The sequence below is a fragment of the Notechis scutatus genome, chromosome 2, assembly GCF_049901735.1.
Source record: "Notechis scutatus isolate UNSWTSFEM ecotype Mainland chromosome 2, rNotScu1.2, whole genome shotgun sequence".
Classification (NCBI taxonomy): domain Eukaryota; kingdom Metazoa; phylum Chordata; class Lepidosauria; order Squamata; family Elapidae; genus Notechis; species Notechis scutatus.
The window spans coordinates 242,841,911-242,859,394 of NC_142010.1; the positions used below are offsets into that span (position 1 = coordinate 242,841,911).

Genomic DNA, 17,484 nt, shown 5'->3' on the forward strand with positions numbered 1-17,484 from the left:
GGAATAATGGATGGAAACTGATCAAGGAGAGATTTAACTTGGAAATAAGGAGAAACTTTCTGACAGTAAGAACAATCAACCAATGGAGCAGCTTCCCCTCAAAGTTGTGGGAGCGCCATCACTTGAGACCTTCAAGAAGACATTGGACTGCCATTTGGGGGTTGGACTAGATGACCTATAAGGTCCCTTCCAACTCTGATTATCTGTTATCTGGGATGAAAATCCGCCTTCCTTGCAACTCTGAATTGGGTCTGAGCTTATCTTAATTTCCATGTAATAGGCTGACATTAGCTCAGGGGTCTTCAAACTTGACAGCTTTAAGACTTGTGGACTTCAATTCCCAGAATTCCTCTTCCAGTCATGTTAGCTCAGGAATTCTGGGAGTTGAAGTCCACAAGTCTTAAACTTGCCAAGTTGTATTAGCTGTTTAAGATCTTGTGATTTCTCTGCAGAGAGAAATAATGAATGGAGCTACCGCTTGTTGTTTGCATTTTAGTGAACGCCTCATTTAATTAATCCCTATCCAGGTTAATCCTTAGGCATGCCTGGCACAGCTTTCCGATCCATTTGGTTGTGACTGTTGGAGGCGATGCGTACCGTAGCTCAAGGCACCCAGCGAAAGTAAAACCTCCTTCCGATGCTAGCGCCCTTTCGGTGCGCTTTGGAACTACAATTCCCAGGCTTCCTTGCAAACACGGGACTTGCGTAGGCGAAGGATTCTAGGAATTGTAGTCGCATGCAGTCCTGTAATTCGCAGGCCCGGGTCAAAGCTGCTTTATGAATCTCTTGCGAATCAATTGATCCATTTTACGGGAACCGATTCTCTCAGATTATTTTACAGTGCAATTACGAGGGTTTTTCCCCCCAAAAAAGTCTTGAGTTCAATACAACCCCAGGGGCTTGTGAAGATGCATTTTAAAGGTTTTGCAAACTTGCAAAACAACCGCCGCCACCACCACAAAGGTCCCCGACTTATTTTCAAACTAGAACCGACTCTCGTGTCGAAGCCGCGCACGCACACCCTCACTCTGGAGAGCCAACCCCCGAAAGGTGGAGCTGTTTGGGGGGTGTGGTGCAAAGCGGTTGGCTTAAGAAAGCGAGTGGCGGCGGAGAGCGCCGGGCCTTTTGGAGCCGCAACTGCTCCTGGGCCCGTCGCAATTGCGCGCACACACAAATAGTCGCTAGCAGAGAAAGGGCGATCTGTTTCGGGGCCTCCCCGGGTCGGCGCATCGATGAGCTGCGAGGTACGCCAACTTTGCAATCGGCCCTGCCCGGCTCGGCTCTCTTTAGCCGGAGTGAAACCTGCGCGTGACTCTTTTTCTGCTTAGATAGGCACCCCTGAAAGGCGCAGACCTGCAGAAGCTCTCGGAGTCCCAGTTTGTCCCAAAGCCGCATCCTCTGTGGGGAAAGAGAGACACAACTGGGTCCCCACTGAGGGCCGGGCCCCCTGCGCGGGATTTTTTATTTTTATTTTCATTTTGTTCAAACACGGCCGTGTGTGCAATGCGTGTCCCGGCTTTTCTCTGAAATGACTTTGGACCAAGCTCAGCAACCTCTTATTTCGCAACAACCTCGACTCCCATTAGCTCCGGCCAGTTCAGGATGATGGGCGCTTGCCCGTCCAATATACAGTGCTCTCCAAACGTTATCGATCGTGTATCCTATTAGTAAAAATACTGAGCGTGCACTTTTATGTATGATTTCTTATACATAACGTGCTTGTAGCACTGTACTAATGTGTACATTTTAACACGTGCGCATATAGAGAGATATTCTGTGGATTGAGTAGCTTCGTGGATTAGTTCAACTTCTGGAGGGGAGGGAATTGGATAATAGACCTTCTAATATTTCTTGTATATATCCACTTTGGAGGCCACTGACTGTAGGTCTGCCTGCATTTTGAAATGCTGAACCACCCATGGATTTATTTCATAAGCACTTGTAATTCTGAGCACTTTTCTTTTTGACTCATTATTCTACTTTTTAATGCAGCTTAATTGTACTCCTTGGTGACTCACTCTGATTCTAACAGAATGGTTTGGAGTTTTTAAAAGTAATTTTATCTTTAGTGGGATTCAATGAATTTGGTGGTGCTAGAAGTCCAGCTAGAACTTTTGTTATATTTGCTTTTAAGGTTGTACATTTTTCTGAAGTTACCTACCTGTCATTTGATAACCTGGAGGCTTTGATGAATAAACCAGCTGGAACGTTTAAATTTCTAATTTCTAGAGAGCCTTTAAAACTTGTTTGACAACTCTCTTATGTACCCATTCAGGATGAACTGCATTTGTGGAGTAATTTTAGTTCTTGCCGGGCTTGTAATAGCAAAGAGGGGTCTTCAGTTCCTTTGCCTTTGATTAGTTGGGGCTCATGGGAGTTGGGAGATGGAGCATTTGGAAGATTCCCCCCCACACTCCTGCTGTGGGATATCAATGATACACTAAATCAGAGGTATCCATCATGAGAAAGTAAATAATTATGATTGCCAACTTGGTTTTTTAAGGCTCCCTGCCTTAAATTGTATGGAAACAGAATAATTGCAAATTGAATTTTGAAATGCTTTGCCTTCTATGAGGCTGAGATAAGGCCACATATGGAACAAAGCTTCCTTCCTGTCACCGTCAGTTCATTAGAATAGTCCAACCCACCATGAATATTAACACAACCTTTATTATAAGATTAACAGAATCTCACAGGTCTGAAAGCACTTATCTCCCTTGTCTTTACTTTCTAGAGAACTAGGGAGGAATTTTCTGAGATGTCACCATTCCCATTCTTGTCTAACCACTAGGGGTCTCCAACCTTGGCAACTTTAAGACTTGTGGACTTCAACTCCCAGAATTCTGGGAGTTGAAGTCCACAAGTCTTAAAGTTGCCAAGGTTGGAGACCCCTGGTTTAGACAGTAGATCCTTCTCCCAAAGTCATTCTCACAGCCCATTGCAGTCACCTCTAACGGTCAAAAAGTCTTTCAAAATTTTTGCTTCCATTTTTGGGTGATTGTACTCTTTCTTTTGAGGACATTCATTTTTTTTAATTCATTGGGGCAGGACCTTTTACAGTGTACATACAGGTGTATGTTATTCTCCTTATATTTCAGAAACCCGTTCCTTGTAGGTTTGAATGTGTCCGTTACTTTGACTTACACGCTGTTCCAAATCTGAAGTTTTAATGTGTTGATTTTAGTTACAATGGAATATAAATGAAATCCTTATGGGCTTAAATCGGAGTTGGGCTAAATGTTAAAACATTTTTACCTACTGCTTGAAAACAGGTCACAGTGCTGTATTTTGCCAGAAGTGCTGAATTAGCAGGGCTGCGTACAGAGACCATTTCTGTACCCCAACAAATAACCTCACTGCAGCTGTGGAGAGAAATTGTCAAGAGACATTCAAGGTATGGTGACTTGTATCGGTAATTGATGCTTTCCTTATGCTCTTACAGTATAGGGCTGTGCGGTTTTGGTAATTGCTCACTCTTGCAATTCTTGCACACAGAATTGCAACTTTAGTGTCACGACACGCCATTGTCATCTTCTATGGTGACCAAGAAGCAGAGCAAACCAAGTCATCCTTGCCCATACCCTCCCCAATTCTGCCATCAAGTAAAAAGAAAAATACAAAATGACAAAAAAAAATTTTTTTAAAAAAAAATGCAGACATGGCCCACAAGCAGCTCCAGGCAATCTAGCCCAGGGCCTCAAAAGAACAGTCAGCCATCAGGGTTGGAATCTCATTCCTGAGGGTAGGTGTTGCAACATAAAAGCCACACTTCTGGCTCACAATTGGGGGAAAATGACATTGTCTAGTTGAAGGGACCCAAAGTGTGCTGGCCTTGTCAGCTTAGACCAGGGACCTCCAAACTTGGCAACTTTAAGACTTGTGGACTTCAACTCCCAGAATTCCCCAGCTAGCATGGGGCATTGGAGATCCCTGGCTTAGACTGACCAGGCAAACCCAATGGGAGATAGCGGGTCCTGTGTCATGTAGGATTCCGTAGATGATGACAGAACCTGGGAAGGCATAAGAAGCAATCTGGCAGACAATGCAGCCTTGTTGAGCAAAGATGCATTATGGGGGAACATGTATTTCTTTGTTTTCCAACTGCATTCTGGACTAATTGAAGTTTAAAGAGGTCTGAGGTTTCCTGATCCAGGAAATAGCACAAGTGATACCTTGGATAAAGCTGTGCAAAGCCACATAACCCCTGAATGGCCAGTAATGTACCCCCCACTGCCATGTCTTTTATTCAACTGACTTTCTATATGGAATTGGTTTAACTAAGACAAATATATAAATAAATAATGGAATTTGGAATATTGCCAATCCTCCAGCAGTACTTTTGTCTGGACTCGTAAATGGATTCCATAAACCTTCTCACAAAATAAAAGTTAGGGAAAGAAATCTTGTCTCTCTGAGATAGAAACCTGGCCAAGGAAAGAGGAAAGATTTGCTGGGATTTTCTGGAACGTTCCGCAAAAGAGGAAGCTAGAAGAGATAGCAAGTAATAAGTCTTTTTCTGAAAAAATCAGAGCTTTGTGACTGGTTTTAATTGACTCAGTAGCCATCTTGGGGATGGAGACCCCGCCCATGTACATTTTGTGAGATCCTCAATGTACGTCAAGCAGAATCCATTCCAAAAAAGTCAGGGATCTGTTGTAGAAGCAGATCAATGATTAATCTTTATGTTTCCTTCAGTCTTGCTGATATCGAAGATCAAGTTATCTTTGCCATTTGTCAGGAGTACGTCCCCCTTGGGGATCAGCAGTTCACCCTCCACACAGGGGACGAAGTTGCCATCATCCCACCTCTTAGTGGAGGTTAGCTCTAGAAAGATACTCACAGGTATGTGTTGGTGTTTTGCTAAAATATTGAATCTGGAAACTTGATGAGGAGAACGATGATGATGATGGAGAAGGAGAAGTATCAAGCTGATGTTACTCTAGAAAGCTTTGAGTTTGGTCTCCAAAATGTGGTTCGAGCAGCTATGTCTTTTTCTGCACGGTCTGATATAGCTTTTGGACATCAGTTCTAACGTGCTACCTAAATGAACCAATAACATTGTAATGACATTTATTGAAAATATATTCATGGAGAATAACTTAAACCTCAACCCCCAACTGATCATAGGTATAACTCCCAGAATTCCCAGACATGATCATAGTCGATATTATCTAGAGCAGGGGTCGCCAACCTTTTGGACCTCAGGGACCACCAAACTCATAATTTTAGATCCCAGGGACCACTAACCGGTTCTGTGGGTGTGGCCTAATTTGTGGGTGTGGCTTGGTGATCATGTGACTGGCTGGGCATGGCTTGTATGTAGATATAAATATTTATATAAATATTGATTTTTTTATTAAAAAAGAGCAACTTTTACCCAAAATCAGGCAAAGCAGGTAGGCGGATTGAGTTGCTCACAGAATCATAGATTCATTCAGAGATCTATCTATCTGTCATTGGCTAGCTCAGTCTGTCACATAAAATTTGCTTGCAAGGAAACTCACAAAATTAACTCACAACACACCATGCATGTAAATATTGAATTTTTTATTTAAAAAAGAGCAACTTTTACCAAAAATCAAGCAAAGCAGGCAGATTGAGTTGCTCACAGAATCATTCAGTGATCTATCTATCTGCCATCGGCTAGCTCAGTCTCTGAAATTTGCTTGCCGTGAGTCTGCACTGAATTTGCTTGCAAGCAAACCTTCAGTCCTAAGGGAGGTTTGGCTGTGCTGAGCTGAAGATCTAAAGACTAGCTAGAAAGCAAGAAATCCAACCATTTCCTGCTTCCTAGCTAATTTAAATCTCCCGGCACAACAGAACAGATGATGATCAGAAAAAGGAAAAATAGCAATTTAGCAGGAAGTTTACCCGGAAAGGAGTGAGTGGGCGGGGAGGGTTCCTGCGGGCCATGTGGGCGGAGCAGCGTTGTGTTTCTGCGCAGCCTGCATTAATTGCTTTGTAGGGATGCTCTGGGGGTGAGATTTCTCTGTGGACCGCCAAAATTTTCTCATGGCCCAAGAGTGGGCCGCGGCCCACCGGTTGGCAACAGCTGATCTAGAGAGGATGGGAGGGAAAGCACAACGGAAGGGCTCCGGATTGGACAATAGGATTGCACATTTAAAAAATAATTTGGAAACTGTGTTTTAGATCTTATGCCACCCCATTGACTAGCCTGATGGTGTTATCTACTTTGGGTAATAATATGTCTGCAAGAAAACCAGTGAGCTCAGAGACCACCAAGGACCTCTCATTTAAACCCTGAGCTACAAATATTCTCCTTTATTAGGATTCTGGTCTGAACTCAGACCAGAAAAGATCCATAAAATCCGTTTGTTAAGAGACTATAATATTTCTTTGAAGAATATGAATTAAGTAATTTATTTTAATTTAATTAAGTTAATTAATTAAAATAGTGGGTAAAGCACCAGGCTAGAAACAGGAGACTTCTAGTCCTGCCTTAGGATAAAATTAGTATTAATTATGTTCACTTGAGTTGTTCATAAAAATAATAAAGGTGGGTTAAAAATGAGTGAATAAATAAGGCAGTAATCTGGCTTATAATTTGTGATGTAATTTAATCTCCATAGCCAAGGAAGGAGAAACTTGCAATTTAATCATTGTATCACCCTTTACTTCTAGAGAAATCATGAATGAAACTGAGGATGAACCCAAGGACGTGATTCAATTGAAATCTGAGAAGCTCTCATTAGATGAAGTAGCAGCACTGGTCATTTCTCCCTGCTGTGGAGCTGTATCTTTCTTTGTAGGTAGGTCTGACACATAAAACTCTTAATCAGAGCTGAACTCACAGATTTTTTTTTAAAGAAAACTTGATTGAAGATTAGATAAGCGGTTGTAGGAGCCAACAGAACAAAGCTGTCATAGACCAAGCTTAGAACAAGAAAAGGCATCCAAACTTAAGAAAAAAAAGGTTCTTAACCTTGAGGATTGGAATCATTTACAGAGTAATAAAATGGAGCTTATGGTTCTGCCAGCTCTGAGAACTGTCACTGCTAGGAAAGCTTGGAGCCTTTGGGGCATCCGTATACACAAAACAAGTCTTGATGTTGCACATGGGTTGTGTGCTTTTGAGGGCTTCACTTTAATTATACACGCATATAGTTGATTTGAGAGATCTCAGATAACACATAGTGCATCTTATGTATCTTATCTTGAAAAAAATGGGCATATTACCCCCAACAATCTGGGTCCTCATTTGACCAACCTTGGAAGGATGGAAGGCTGAGTCAACCTTGAGCCTGGTGAGATTCAAATTACCAAATTGCAGGTAGCTGGCAATCAGCAGAATTAGCCTGCAGTACTGCATTCTAACCATTATGCCACCACGGCTCTTAGGTAAAACCACGCTTAGCATAAAGAGAAACTTAATTTCCTATTGATAAAGCTCTTAAATTTAGCCTTCTGTCATAGCTAAACGTCTCACCAGTCCATAATGTCTTTCAAGGGTTGTCCTTTTGTTTTAGGCACTACAAGAAATAACTTTGAAGGGAAAAAAGTCGTACAGTTAGAATATGAAGCCTACACAACAATGGCAGAAGCTGAAGCGAAGAAAATATGCAAAGATATTAGATTAAAATGGCCTTCCGTGAAGCATATAGCAATACATCATCGACTTGGGTAAATACACTCAAAGCATATTTAATTTAATTTATTTAATTAAGATTTTGTGCTTGTGAATTTGATAGAGACAGATTTGTGGACAAGCATCTGAGCCTTCATTCTGGATGAGGCCATATGGAGAAAGTCGCCTCATAGCAAACTTAATTCCGTCTTACTCTTACGGCAGCTCTCAGACAGACATTACATCCACATTTCATGCTTGATTCCTCATTCCAATTAAGGGTTACATTTGAGGGTTTGGTACTGTCTCTGAACTCTGATCCTTGTTTGTTCTGAACATTGGCAATGGTGCAGCTTGTAATTAGATTTAGACTTTATTATGTTGTGGTTCATGGGAGAAAAAAAAATGAGATGCAAAATACCCCAACTGAAATGAATGTACAGTGTATAGATGAATTGCAAGCTAAATTTGAGAACTGTTTTAGAGCAGAGCTGCTCACTTTCTAAAGGGCATCTCTTTTCAAATACATCATTTGATAAAAAAAATTGGTTTGTTTGTTCCGCAGATGATGCAAACATTTTTTTTGCAGCGATGGCTAAGAGATGTGGCATTTTTTTTCTCCCTATTAACATGGAGTGTTAAATATTTACGTATACGTCACCTTTGGATCTTGTGCTGCTTACTTCCCTGAGAGTTCTGTTTTCCTGAGCAGCCTGTTTTCTAAATGCTAAGCTCAGCCTCACAGAACTAACTGTTGCCCTCAATCCAGGAAAAGTGGATTTTGTTTTGATGTTGATGATGCTTGAATCTTCTGCTTTCAAAGGGTGTATTTCTGATGGATGAAGAGTAGATTGGACACCATTACAACACTTCAACACTCCCATTCCTCCTTATCTCCTTACATTTGGGAAAAAAGGTTTTGGGAAGCCTTGGTGAACCACAGAACAGATTTTACTTGAGGTTATCAAGTCTGCTGCGGAAGGACACTGCACATATCCAGTATCTCTAGATACATTAAATGACAGTATATTATAATACACTATAAAAATAGAGAAATCCCTTTATGGGGGGGAGTACTGCTCAGGTAAAATCCTATATATCCCTTTCAAGGAACCACGTTTTTTCATGCATGGCCGGATGTATCTTTAGGATATCAGCCCTCAGGTGCTGCATAGATCAGGGCTGTCAGGCCCCTGTTGGAATCTGATTCCGAGGGAGAAGTGGAACAGCTGACGGAGTGGGAGTGTGGCTCTGGTGGCTGGGGAAGAAACTGGGGAAGGGCACAGTCTGGCTAGGCATTTAGAGGAAGACCTAGGTCCACCCCTCTTCATCCTAGGGCATGCAGGGAGGAACGGATAAGGGAGCAACGTGGGTTATGGGGGAGAAAAAGGCCCTGATTCCCTTCATTAGCTGCAGCTGGGAAAACAGGGTAAAGAGAGTGTTTGTGCACAGCTCCTTACTGGAAGCAAAGTGTGAATTATTTTGGTTTGTCAAGTTTTATCTGAGTTCTGGTATCCTGTGTGTGTTTCATTATCTTTTGAAGTCTTCAATTCCTTATCCTGCCCTGTCTCCTTAATTGCTGCAGTGGTGGTTTGTGTTGGTTTTTATTTATAACTTATATGTACTTTCGGTTCAGATGGATTTGCTTTATGACCACAGTGATTTCTTAACTGAGGCCGAGTTGAAGTTGTAAGTTCAGTGCGATTGTGATATTTTGCTTAGCAACTGTAGCACTTTGCAACGGAGTTGGTTCCAATTGGGGTTGCTAAGCTAGGACAACTGGGAATAATCATTCTGATCTCTATTTTGGAAAGTACAGTGTTAGATTTCAGCCTAATTGGCAGCCACTAACTAGTTGAAACACGGCCATGACGTGTATTTCATGCTTATGTTAACACTTACTTAGCTTATTTTTCTTTTGTACAAAAGAAAAGCAGCTTTTTTGATTTCCAGATGTTTTGAACTGCAATTGGCAATTGCTTGCACAATTTACCTTAGAACATATAAGAGTCATAGTCCAAAATCTAAGGGTTGCCCACCTCTGTTTTTCAGAACCAAGACATTTACGTATTATGTTTTTTTTTTTATTAAATGCAGAGATGGAGTAAAAATAATGGAGCTTTCGAAGAGCCGATTGCTTCATGTCTCTTTTTAAATTTCAATTATACATCTGTTGATTATATGTCTAATATAATTTGTGCTATTTGATCCCTGTAACATCCGTGTATACTTTTTTGACATTTTAATTTCTTGTCAGTGTGTTACTATTTTTATTTTTTATTTCCCCTGGTTTATATGTTACAGGTAGTCCTCGACTTACAACAGTTCATTTAGTGACCTTTCAAAGTTACAATGGCACTGAAAAAAGTGACTTAGGGCCATTTTTCACAGTTACAATCTTTGTAGCATCTCCGTAGTCATTTAATCAAAATTCAGATGCTTGGCAACTGGTTCATACTTATGACCATTGCTGTGTCCCGGAGTCACGTGGTCACCTTTTGCAACCTTTTGACAAGCTTAGACAATGGGGAAGCCAGATTTGCTTAACAGCCGGGTTACTAACTTATCAACTACAGTGATTCATTTAACAACAGTGGCAAGAAAGTTCATGAAATGGGGCAAAACTCACTTAACAAATGTCTCACTTAGCAACATAAATTTTGGGCTCAATTGTTGTCATAAGTCGAGGACTACTTTTATAGGGGATGGAATAATGACTGACAGGAGCTCCAGATTATCCCTAAAACGTTATTTGGGGTAGTGGATTATTTCTACCTTGAAACTCTTTGGAAAAGAGGCTCTGCTTTAACTCTCCCGGATCTAAATGATTGCATCAGGCTGTTATTGCAGATGGTCTCTTCTCTAGTTCTCCTTAATTTGTTTTCCTGTTGAATCTTTCCTTGGAACACATAATCATGAGACGTTCAGCTCCTCTAATTTGATCTTCCTAGAACATGGCCCCTCTTGTTTATTATCTATGCCCGTGTAGTAGTTGACAACAAGGCCTTTATTTTGTCCTTGAAAGATTACACTAATGTGGCTAAAAGCCACAGCTAATTGTTACTTTTCACGTTCTCTTTAGTTTGGTTCCCATTAGTGAAGCCAGCGTGATTGTAGCCATCTCTTCCCCTCATCGAGCAGAGTCTCTCGCTGCCTTGCAATATTGCATCAATACTTTAAAAGCGACTGTCCCCATATGGAAAAAGGTATGTGCGTTTCCGGACTTTTGTTTTGAAAAAGGAGTGCAATGCTGAACATCACATGGTCCACAGGGCAGCTTCCCAGAACCTATCTGTTTTAATTGTCAAGTTTGTTTGCCACCCATATCACCTTGAGGCCTATATAGGCCTATGGCATGGTATGGTATGGCTTCCCCCTGCAGAGTTGAGGGCAGGCTTTCGCTATGGTGAATGATTCTTCTTCCTCTGCTGTTTTCTGACACTATAAAATTCCAGTTTTCTAAGTGGAGGTTCAAAAGGGACCAGATATTTAAAATAGTATTCTTATAATATAATATGATAAGAACTCTTGTAATATTCTATATTATAAAAGAACTATTATTTATTGAACCAATGTGCTTGAATTTTAAATTAACCAGAGCTTATGCACCGAAGAAACATTCCTTGTGTGTCCAATCACACTTGGCCAATAAAGAATTCTACTCTATTCTACTCTATTCTACTCTATTCACTCCACTCCACCCCACCCCACCCCACTCCACCCCACTTCTATTCTACTCTACTCTACTCTACTCTACTCTACTCTACTCTACTCTACTCTACTCTACTCTACTCCATTATTCTATTCTATTTCTATTCTATTCTGTTTATACTCTACTCCATTATTGTATTGTATTCCATTCCATTTTTGCCAGCCTTGTTCTATGAAACTTGATTCCAGGAATAAAAACGTGTACCATTTTTGTGCCCGATGTGAATATCCATTCATTTTACGAAAAGCAATATTTAAAAGCAACCATCTCTCTTCAGTTCTTTGGGCAACTTAAGTCTAACCAGTAGCTAGTCTAAACCAGTTTGTCAACTATATCAACTACATGTGGATTTTATTTTCAGAATTCTGCAGCCAGTTTGTTCGCTGAGAAATTCTGGGAGTTGAAGTCCACATACTTTATATTTGCTAAGATTGGAAATATTGGTTTAAACAACCTTCATCCATTTAAGAGGACAGCAGGTGCAAACGTCCTTGACAGCAATTTGACATTTTGAATTTGTGTTCCTCTATAATGTGCATACTTTCTACTGATCCTTTGGAGATATCCCCCTGGATTGATGTTTAGCAGTCTTTATATATGTTTAGCAGTCTCTAGAGGTTTATATTTAATAGATTTGATCCAGATAATCGATACACATAAACAAAGACATATTGCTTGGGCCCCAGGAAAGAAAGTCTGCATGGGACACAAATGCCAACTTTTTCCTATCTGATCAGACTGGTCCTCAAGCTGTTTCTATAAATGTCAAGGCTCCTTTGGAAAATATCTGCTTATTCTGAATTGTATCTACATTTTTTTCATATTTTAATTCAGCCCTGATGGTAAGCTAGGAAAAAAAATGAACCTGCTGCATTCAGTGCAGCAGATAGCAATAGCACTTAAGACTTATATACCACTTCACAGTGCTTTACAGTTTTCTCTAAGTGGTTTACAGAGTCAGCCTATTGCCCACAACAGTTTGGGTCCTCCTTTTACCCAAGGATGGAAGGCTGAATCAACCTTGAGTCTGGTGGGATTCGATCTGCCAAATTGCAGGCAGCTGACAGACAGAAGTACTGCAGTACTGCACTCTAACAACTGTGCCACCTCAGATAAAAGAGTTAGCTTTGTAACACAATTCTCTTGCCCATGATGTTCTTTGCTTACAGGAGGTGTATGAAGAAGACTCTTCTTGGAAAGAAAACAAGGAGTGCTTTTGGATCAAGGGAGAAAAATAAAATATTAATGTGCCAAAAGAGAAGGCAGAAGAGAAGCTGCTTCAGTGTGTTCAACTGAACTGGGAAATGAAGCTCAGTTTTTGGTTGATCATTTTTAGAGATACAGGAAGTATTTGTAACTGTTTAAAATATATACTGTATTTATATTTCTTTCTCTGTGTTAATAAGCCTTAATCCTTAAAGCCAGAACATTTCAAAAATTGAATTGTATTCCAAAATTGAACTTGTACAAATTATAATTCTCCAATTTTGAAATGGAATGAGATAATGAAGTCACTCATCCCATTGATTTAGTAATATTGTTGCTTTCACAGGCTTCTTTGTAATCATTGTCTGTTTATTTTTAAGATCAAATTGGTATTTTGAATCTCTCTTAACTTCTGTGGAGTAGCTGAAGCATTGTGAGAACCACAGTAGCACAAAAAATGTAACCCTCACTTACTTTTGCTCCCTATTATAAATTTAGGTGACTTGCCCAGTCATCATAAAATTGAGGTGATGGCCAGAATGTTCTCACTAATACTATTAAAAATATGGGAACAAGATTAAAGTATTTAGGTATGCAATGTATTATAGGAAGTGGTTCAAAATTTACAACCATTTGACTTAGACCCATTCATTTATCAACCGTTCAAGGTCACAGTGGCACTGAAAAAAGTGATTTGCAAAGAGTCACTTGTCCCATGATTGTCATGTGACCGAAATCCTGGCACTTGGAAACCAACATGTATTTATGACAGTTGCTGTATCCTGGGGTCATGTGATCACCATTTGTGACCTTCCCGGCCAGCTACCGACAAGAGGGGGGAAATTTGGACTCACCTAATGACTGCATGATTCATTTAACTGCAGTGATTTGCTTAACGACCATGGCAAAAAAGGTCATAAAATCGGGCACAACTTAACAGGTACATTGCTTAGCAGTGGAAATTTAGATTCCCCATTGTGATTATAAGTCAAGGGCTTGTACATTCATGTGCTCTCATGAACCAAAACTAGGCAAGAGAATGTGCATTGTATATTCTACACCAGGGGTCTTCAAACTTGACAGCTTTAAGACTTGTGGACTTCAACTCCCAGAATTCCTCCTCCAGTCATGTTAGCTCAGGAATTCTGGGAGTTGAAGTCCACAAGTCTTAAAGCTGTCAAGTTTGAAGACCCTTGTTCTACACTAACATACACTTAGTTGCTGTTTTGGCACCTTTGAGTCCATGATGACTTCTGGTGACTGCCTGGATAGGTCCCTGCAGTTTTAGAAGATTTCAGAAGTGATTTTGCTATTGCCTCCTTCCAAGGGGTGAGAGAAAATGACTGGCTCAAGGTCACCCTGTTGGCTTTGTGCTAAGGCAGAACTAGAACTCATAGTAGCCCAGTTCCTAACTTAATGCCTTAACCATTACACCAGTCTGGCTTTCTTAGCAGAAAACTTTGCATTAGGAAAATATAAATGACCAGCAACAACAAACTTTTGAAGGCGTATTTTTATAAATGCTGCTCATTTCCATATAAATAAATATAAATTCAATATAAATTTCCATATAAATTCAAATTTTTGGACCAAATAATTTGAAGGGAAAAATGTAATAGATGCTCTGAAGTTCCCTGATCTTTTTGCATCTCCTAAAGTGCATGACTGACAAAATGAAAAGAAACAAAACACATAGGTAGATGATCTAACAATATACTTCTGTCTGCATTAGGTAGGTTTCCAAACAATAATATTCAGCAATGAGTGGGATGGTTTCAAAATTTATTTAATAGGATTCACCTGTCTTTAGAACACGAGCTTCAGTATATTCATTTGTTTTGGTACGAAGTGCAAAACACACATAAAGGCTTTGTCTGTACAATACCCCTATTTAAATGAATTGCTATTTTTTAACGAAAATAAAAAATACAGAAAAGTACAAAATTGTTACATGCACTCTACAATATTATAAAAGAGCACAAACATTTATTGAACCAATGTTCTTGAACTTTAAATTAACAACAGCAGTTAGGTTCACATAAGCTGGCTACATTTTTACCAGCCTTGTTCTATGAAACGTGATTTTAGGAGTAAAAATGCATACAGTTTTTGTGCCTGATGTGAATATCCATTCATCTTGCAGAAAGCAATATTTTCAACATCATATCCAACAGCAGTGAAACAGCTTGACTCAAGCAGAATGGTAATTAAAATTCATCAGGAACATCTGTATTAATGCTGTTGGGATGTGTAGAGACATGCTGAATCAGCCTTAAAGTTAATTATAAGCTGGAGGGGAATTCAACTGATTTTCTTCCCCAATGCAAACATAAACTGAAATTTAAAAAGAGCTTCCTGGTATTTCAGCCAGTGATAAAACAAAAGTAAAGATAATTTATTAGTTATTTTAACAGAGGTAATATATTACAGGTAAGAGTATGCATCTTCCAGTGTTATGGACCTGAGTCATTCAGAAGTTATGCCTTAATCTAGTCAGTAAGAGTTTACTGCTGTGTATAAGTGTATAAGTGATAGGAGCATATATGCTTCTGATATTAGTCAAGAATGCAAAAACAGTGGCAAAAATGGCTGCAGCTAGGCAAAATAACCTAATTCTCCATCAGAACATCCCAATTCCAAAATTGAAATGTTCCCCTTAAAGAATAAAGTAATGGGTTCTGAAGGGTGGATTTGAAGATTTAAGGAGGAGGGAAGTCTACTAGTGTTATTTATGGAAATTAATCCATGTCTCCTGGATTAAAACCCAAATTACTGGAAGACAGAATGTTCAGAAATTAGTACCTTAGTCCTTTACAAATACTGTTTTACACCAAGAATTGTAAATAAGACCAGCCATTCTTCTCTCAATTTCATTTTGTTCATAAATGTAATTAAATTTAATAAAATCTAACAGTTTTGTCATGGAGAAATAAACTGTTTTTTGGGGGGATGGTATACATTGAGGATTCTGGAAGCTAGTATCTAGATTATAATGTTTACTGCTTGAGAGAACCTGACTGCTCCTTAAAACCCTGAAAAGTAAGTTGAGTTTCCTTTTATTGTTTGTTTATTTATTTCAAGAGCTATATGAAAGCACCAGCTAGGAAAAAGAGCTAAAAAGGCATCAGAGGTTTACAGGTTGTATAAAACTGAATTAGAAATTTCAAAGTGACATTTGATTAGTATTGCATGTGGATGTCCTTATATCAATATAGCACTTAAAATCAAATCAGTATTCAATAATTAACAAAGGTAAGCAGTATAATAAAAATCAGAATGAATGATTCATGAATGTTTCTACATGATTTTAGAACAGGGATGTCAAACTCAAGGTCCGTGGCCTGGGTACTTAGATATCCCTGAGGGGCTGCCCTGGAAACAGTGAAGGACCAACCTGCGGTGCCTCTGCCAGTGAAAACAGAGCTCGGGAGGGCTATGCGCAGCTGTCCCAGACTCCCATTTTCGACCATTGAAGCCAAAAACACGGCCCGGGAGCCCGTTTTCACCGGCAGAGCACTTGGTGCCCCCACCACAGGTGCCCCTGACATGAGTGATGTCATGCTGGCCATGCCCACTCCAGCCCCTTGAGGTCAAACTCATTGAAGGCCTGATGTGGCCCTGAATGAAATTTGAGTTTGACACCTGTTTTAGAAGGTCTGTTCTTAATGTACAGTTTATTTTACAGCTTGGGTACGCAACCAGTACTAAGCCATGTCATACAAAAACCATGTCATACAATAACACATTTAGTAATCTTTGCGATCATATCTCCAGCTTTTTCAGACAATGCGTAAATGAATAAATGCTATCCTTTCTTTGGTGCAACAATAAGCTACAAATAGCTGTATTGTGTTGAGCAATTCTGTGCTAACTCCAATGGTTCTGCTCACATGTGACATTTAGTCACAGAGTAAACAAACCAATTTATGGTTTAATGTAATATCTGAATCCAGATACCAACTGTGAGGAGCTAGCACTGCTCAGTGTGTGTAAACTTTTGAGTAACTCAAGGACAGATTTTGACTGCAGGATGAAAATAACAGGCCCTGTTACTGGTAAATAAAGACAAACTATTCCACATGTACTCTTTATCAAGGATACAAAGCAGTATTCCTGGGAGTTTTCAGCATTCTTTCTGGCCCCGCCAATTCAAAGGATCCATTATTAACAGTAGAAAATAAAAACAAAATCTTTATACAACTGTAAACAAAAGCCGAAACTGACCAGCAGTTATATGTATATTTTCACTTATAAAAAATGTAAAACCTTTTCATAAGGCACTCGTAGAAATTAAACAGTGTAATTGCAAGCACTGTTTGTGGCTCAAGATTCGTACACTTGGGAATATTTCTGCTATGTTCATTCTCTGTCATTAGTAAGTCCCGTAATCTCATCCATGTCTTCCAAATCTGTCCCCATTTTCTTGTATTTTCTCTTGAAGAAACCAAGCTGCAAGAAATTTTTGAAAAGATTTAATTTGGTATTATTTAATACTGGAATGTGGCATCAAGGATAAGATCCACACTGTTTCTATTGTTCTTCAACTTTTATTTTTAACAATAGGTTGTCCTTAAATCTCAATTAGACAAATCTTAACTGTAGACTATCAACCTCTGAGGGCTGCTTAATTAAGATGTGTTAAAAGCCTAGGGCAATGCTTCTTAACTTTGGTAATTTTAAGATCTGTGGATTTCAATTCCCAGAAACCTGCCAGTGTTGGGTGCAGAATTCTGGGACTTGAAGTCCATACATCTTCAAGTTGTGAAAGTCAAGAAGCAACAGTCTAGGATCTCACAATGTACGAGCAGATAAACCCACCCCATATTTGCTGATCTTTTCCTAAATAAGTAAGAAGTCAGTTCTAAGACTGAATGCAATTTACTGTATTTACTCGCTATTGGATGGACTACATCAAACAAGCAGTTATATATGCACATAATCCTAAATTCAGATAAACATAAAACCTAAATATAACTGAAAT

At 39.5% G+C, this 17,484-nt stretch overlaps 2 protein-coding genes across 4 annotated transcripts in view; one reads left to right on the forward strand and one right to left on the reverse strand.

Annotated features, from left to right (window-relative positions):
- The first annotated feature begins 1,118 nt into the window (after positions 1–1,118).
- Positions 1,119–15,789, forward strand: MOCS2 (molybdenum cofactor synthesis 2). Of its 3 annotated transcripts, XR_015748238.1 has the most exons (7): positions 1,119–1,244; positions 3,273–3,394; positions 4,696–4,842; positions 6,643–6,770; positions 7,488–7,641; positions 10,668–10,791; positions 12,467–15,789. XR_015748238.1 is itself a non-coding variant. In XM_087958447.1 (6 exons), exons 1-6 carry the CDS (start codon positions 1,233–1,235, stop codon positions 12,533–12,535), a joined length of 609 nt encoding a protein of 202 aa, XP_087814573.1. In that variant the 5' UTR covers positions 1,119–1,232; the 3' UTR covers positions 12,536–15,789. The 3 variants fall into 3 exon arrangements, 2 of the variants coding, with proteins under 2 accessions (XP_087814573.1, XP_026522276.1); XM_087958447.1 differs by lacking the exon at positions 4,696–4,842; XM_026666491.2 differs by lacking the exons at positions 1,119–1,244; positions 3,273–3,394.
- ITGA2 (integrin subunit alpha 2) overlaps positions 14,129–17,484 on the reverse strand; it is a 62,062-nt gene continuing 58,706 nt past the window's right edge. The window contains exon 30 of the mRNA XM_026666487.2: positions 14,129–16,952. Within this exon, the coding sequence (XP_026522272.2) occupies positions 16,863–16,952 (90 nt within the window). The 3' untranslated portion in view covers positions 14,129–16,862. The remainder of the gene's footprint in view (positions 16,953–17,484) is intronic.

Coding starts and splice junctions, on each gene's coding strand:
- MOCS2 (XM_087958447.1), top strand. Junction 3,395..6,642: donor ATTGTCAAGAGACATTCAAG/GTATGGTGACTT, acceptor CTTTACTTCTAG/AGAAATCATGAATGAAACTG. Junction 6,771..7,487: donor AGCTGTATCTTTCTTTGTAG/GTAGGTCTGACA, acceptor CTTTTGTTTTAG/GCACTACAAGAAATAACTTT.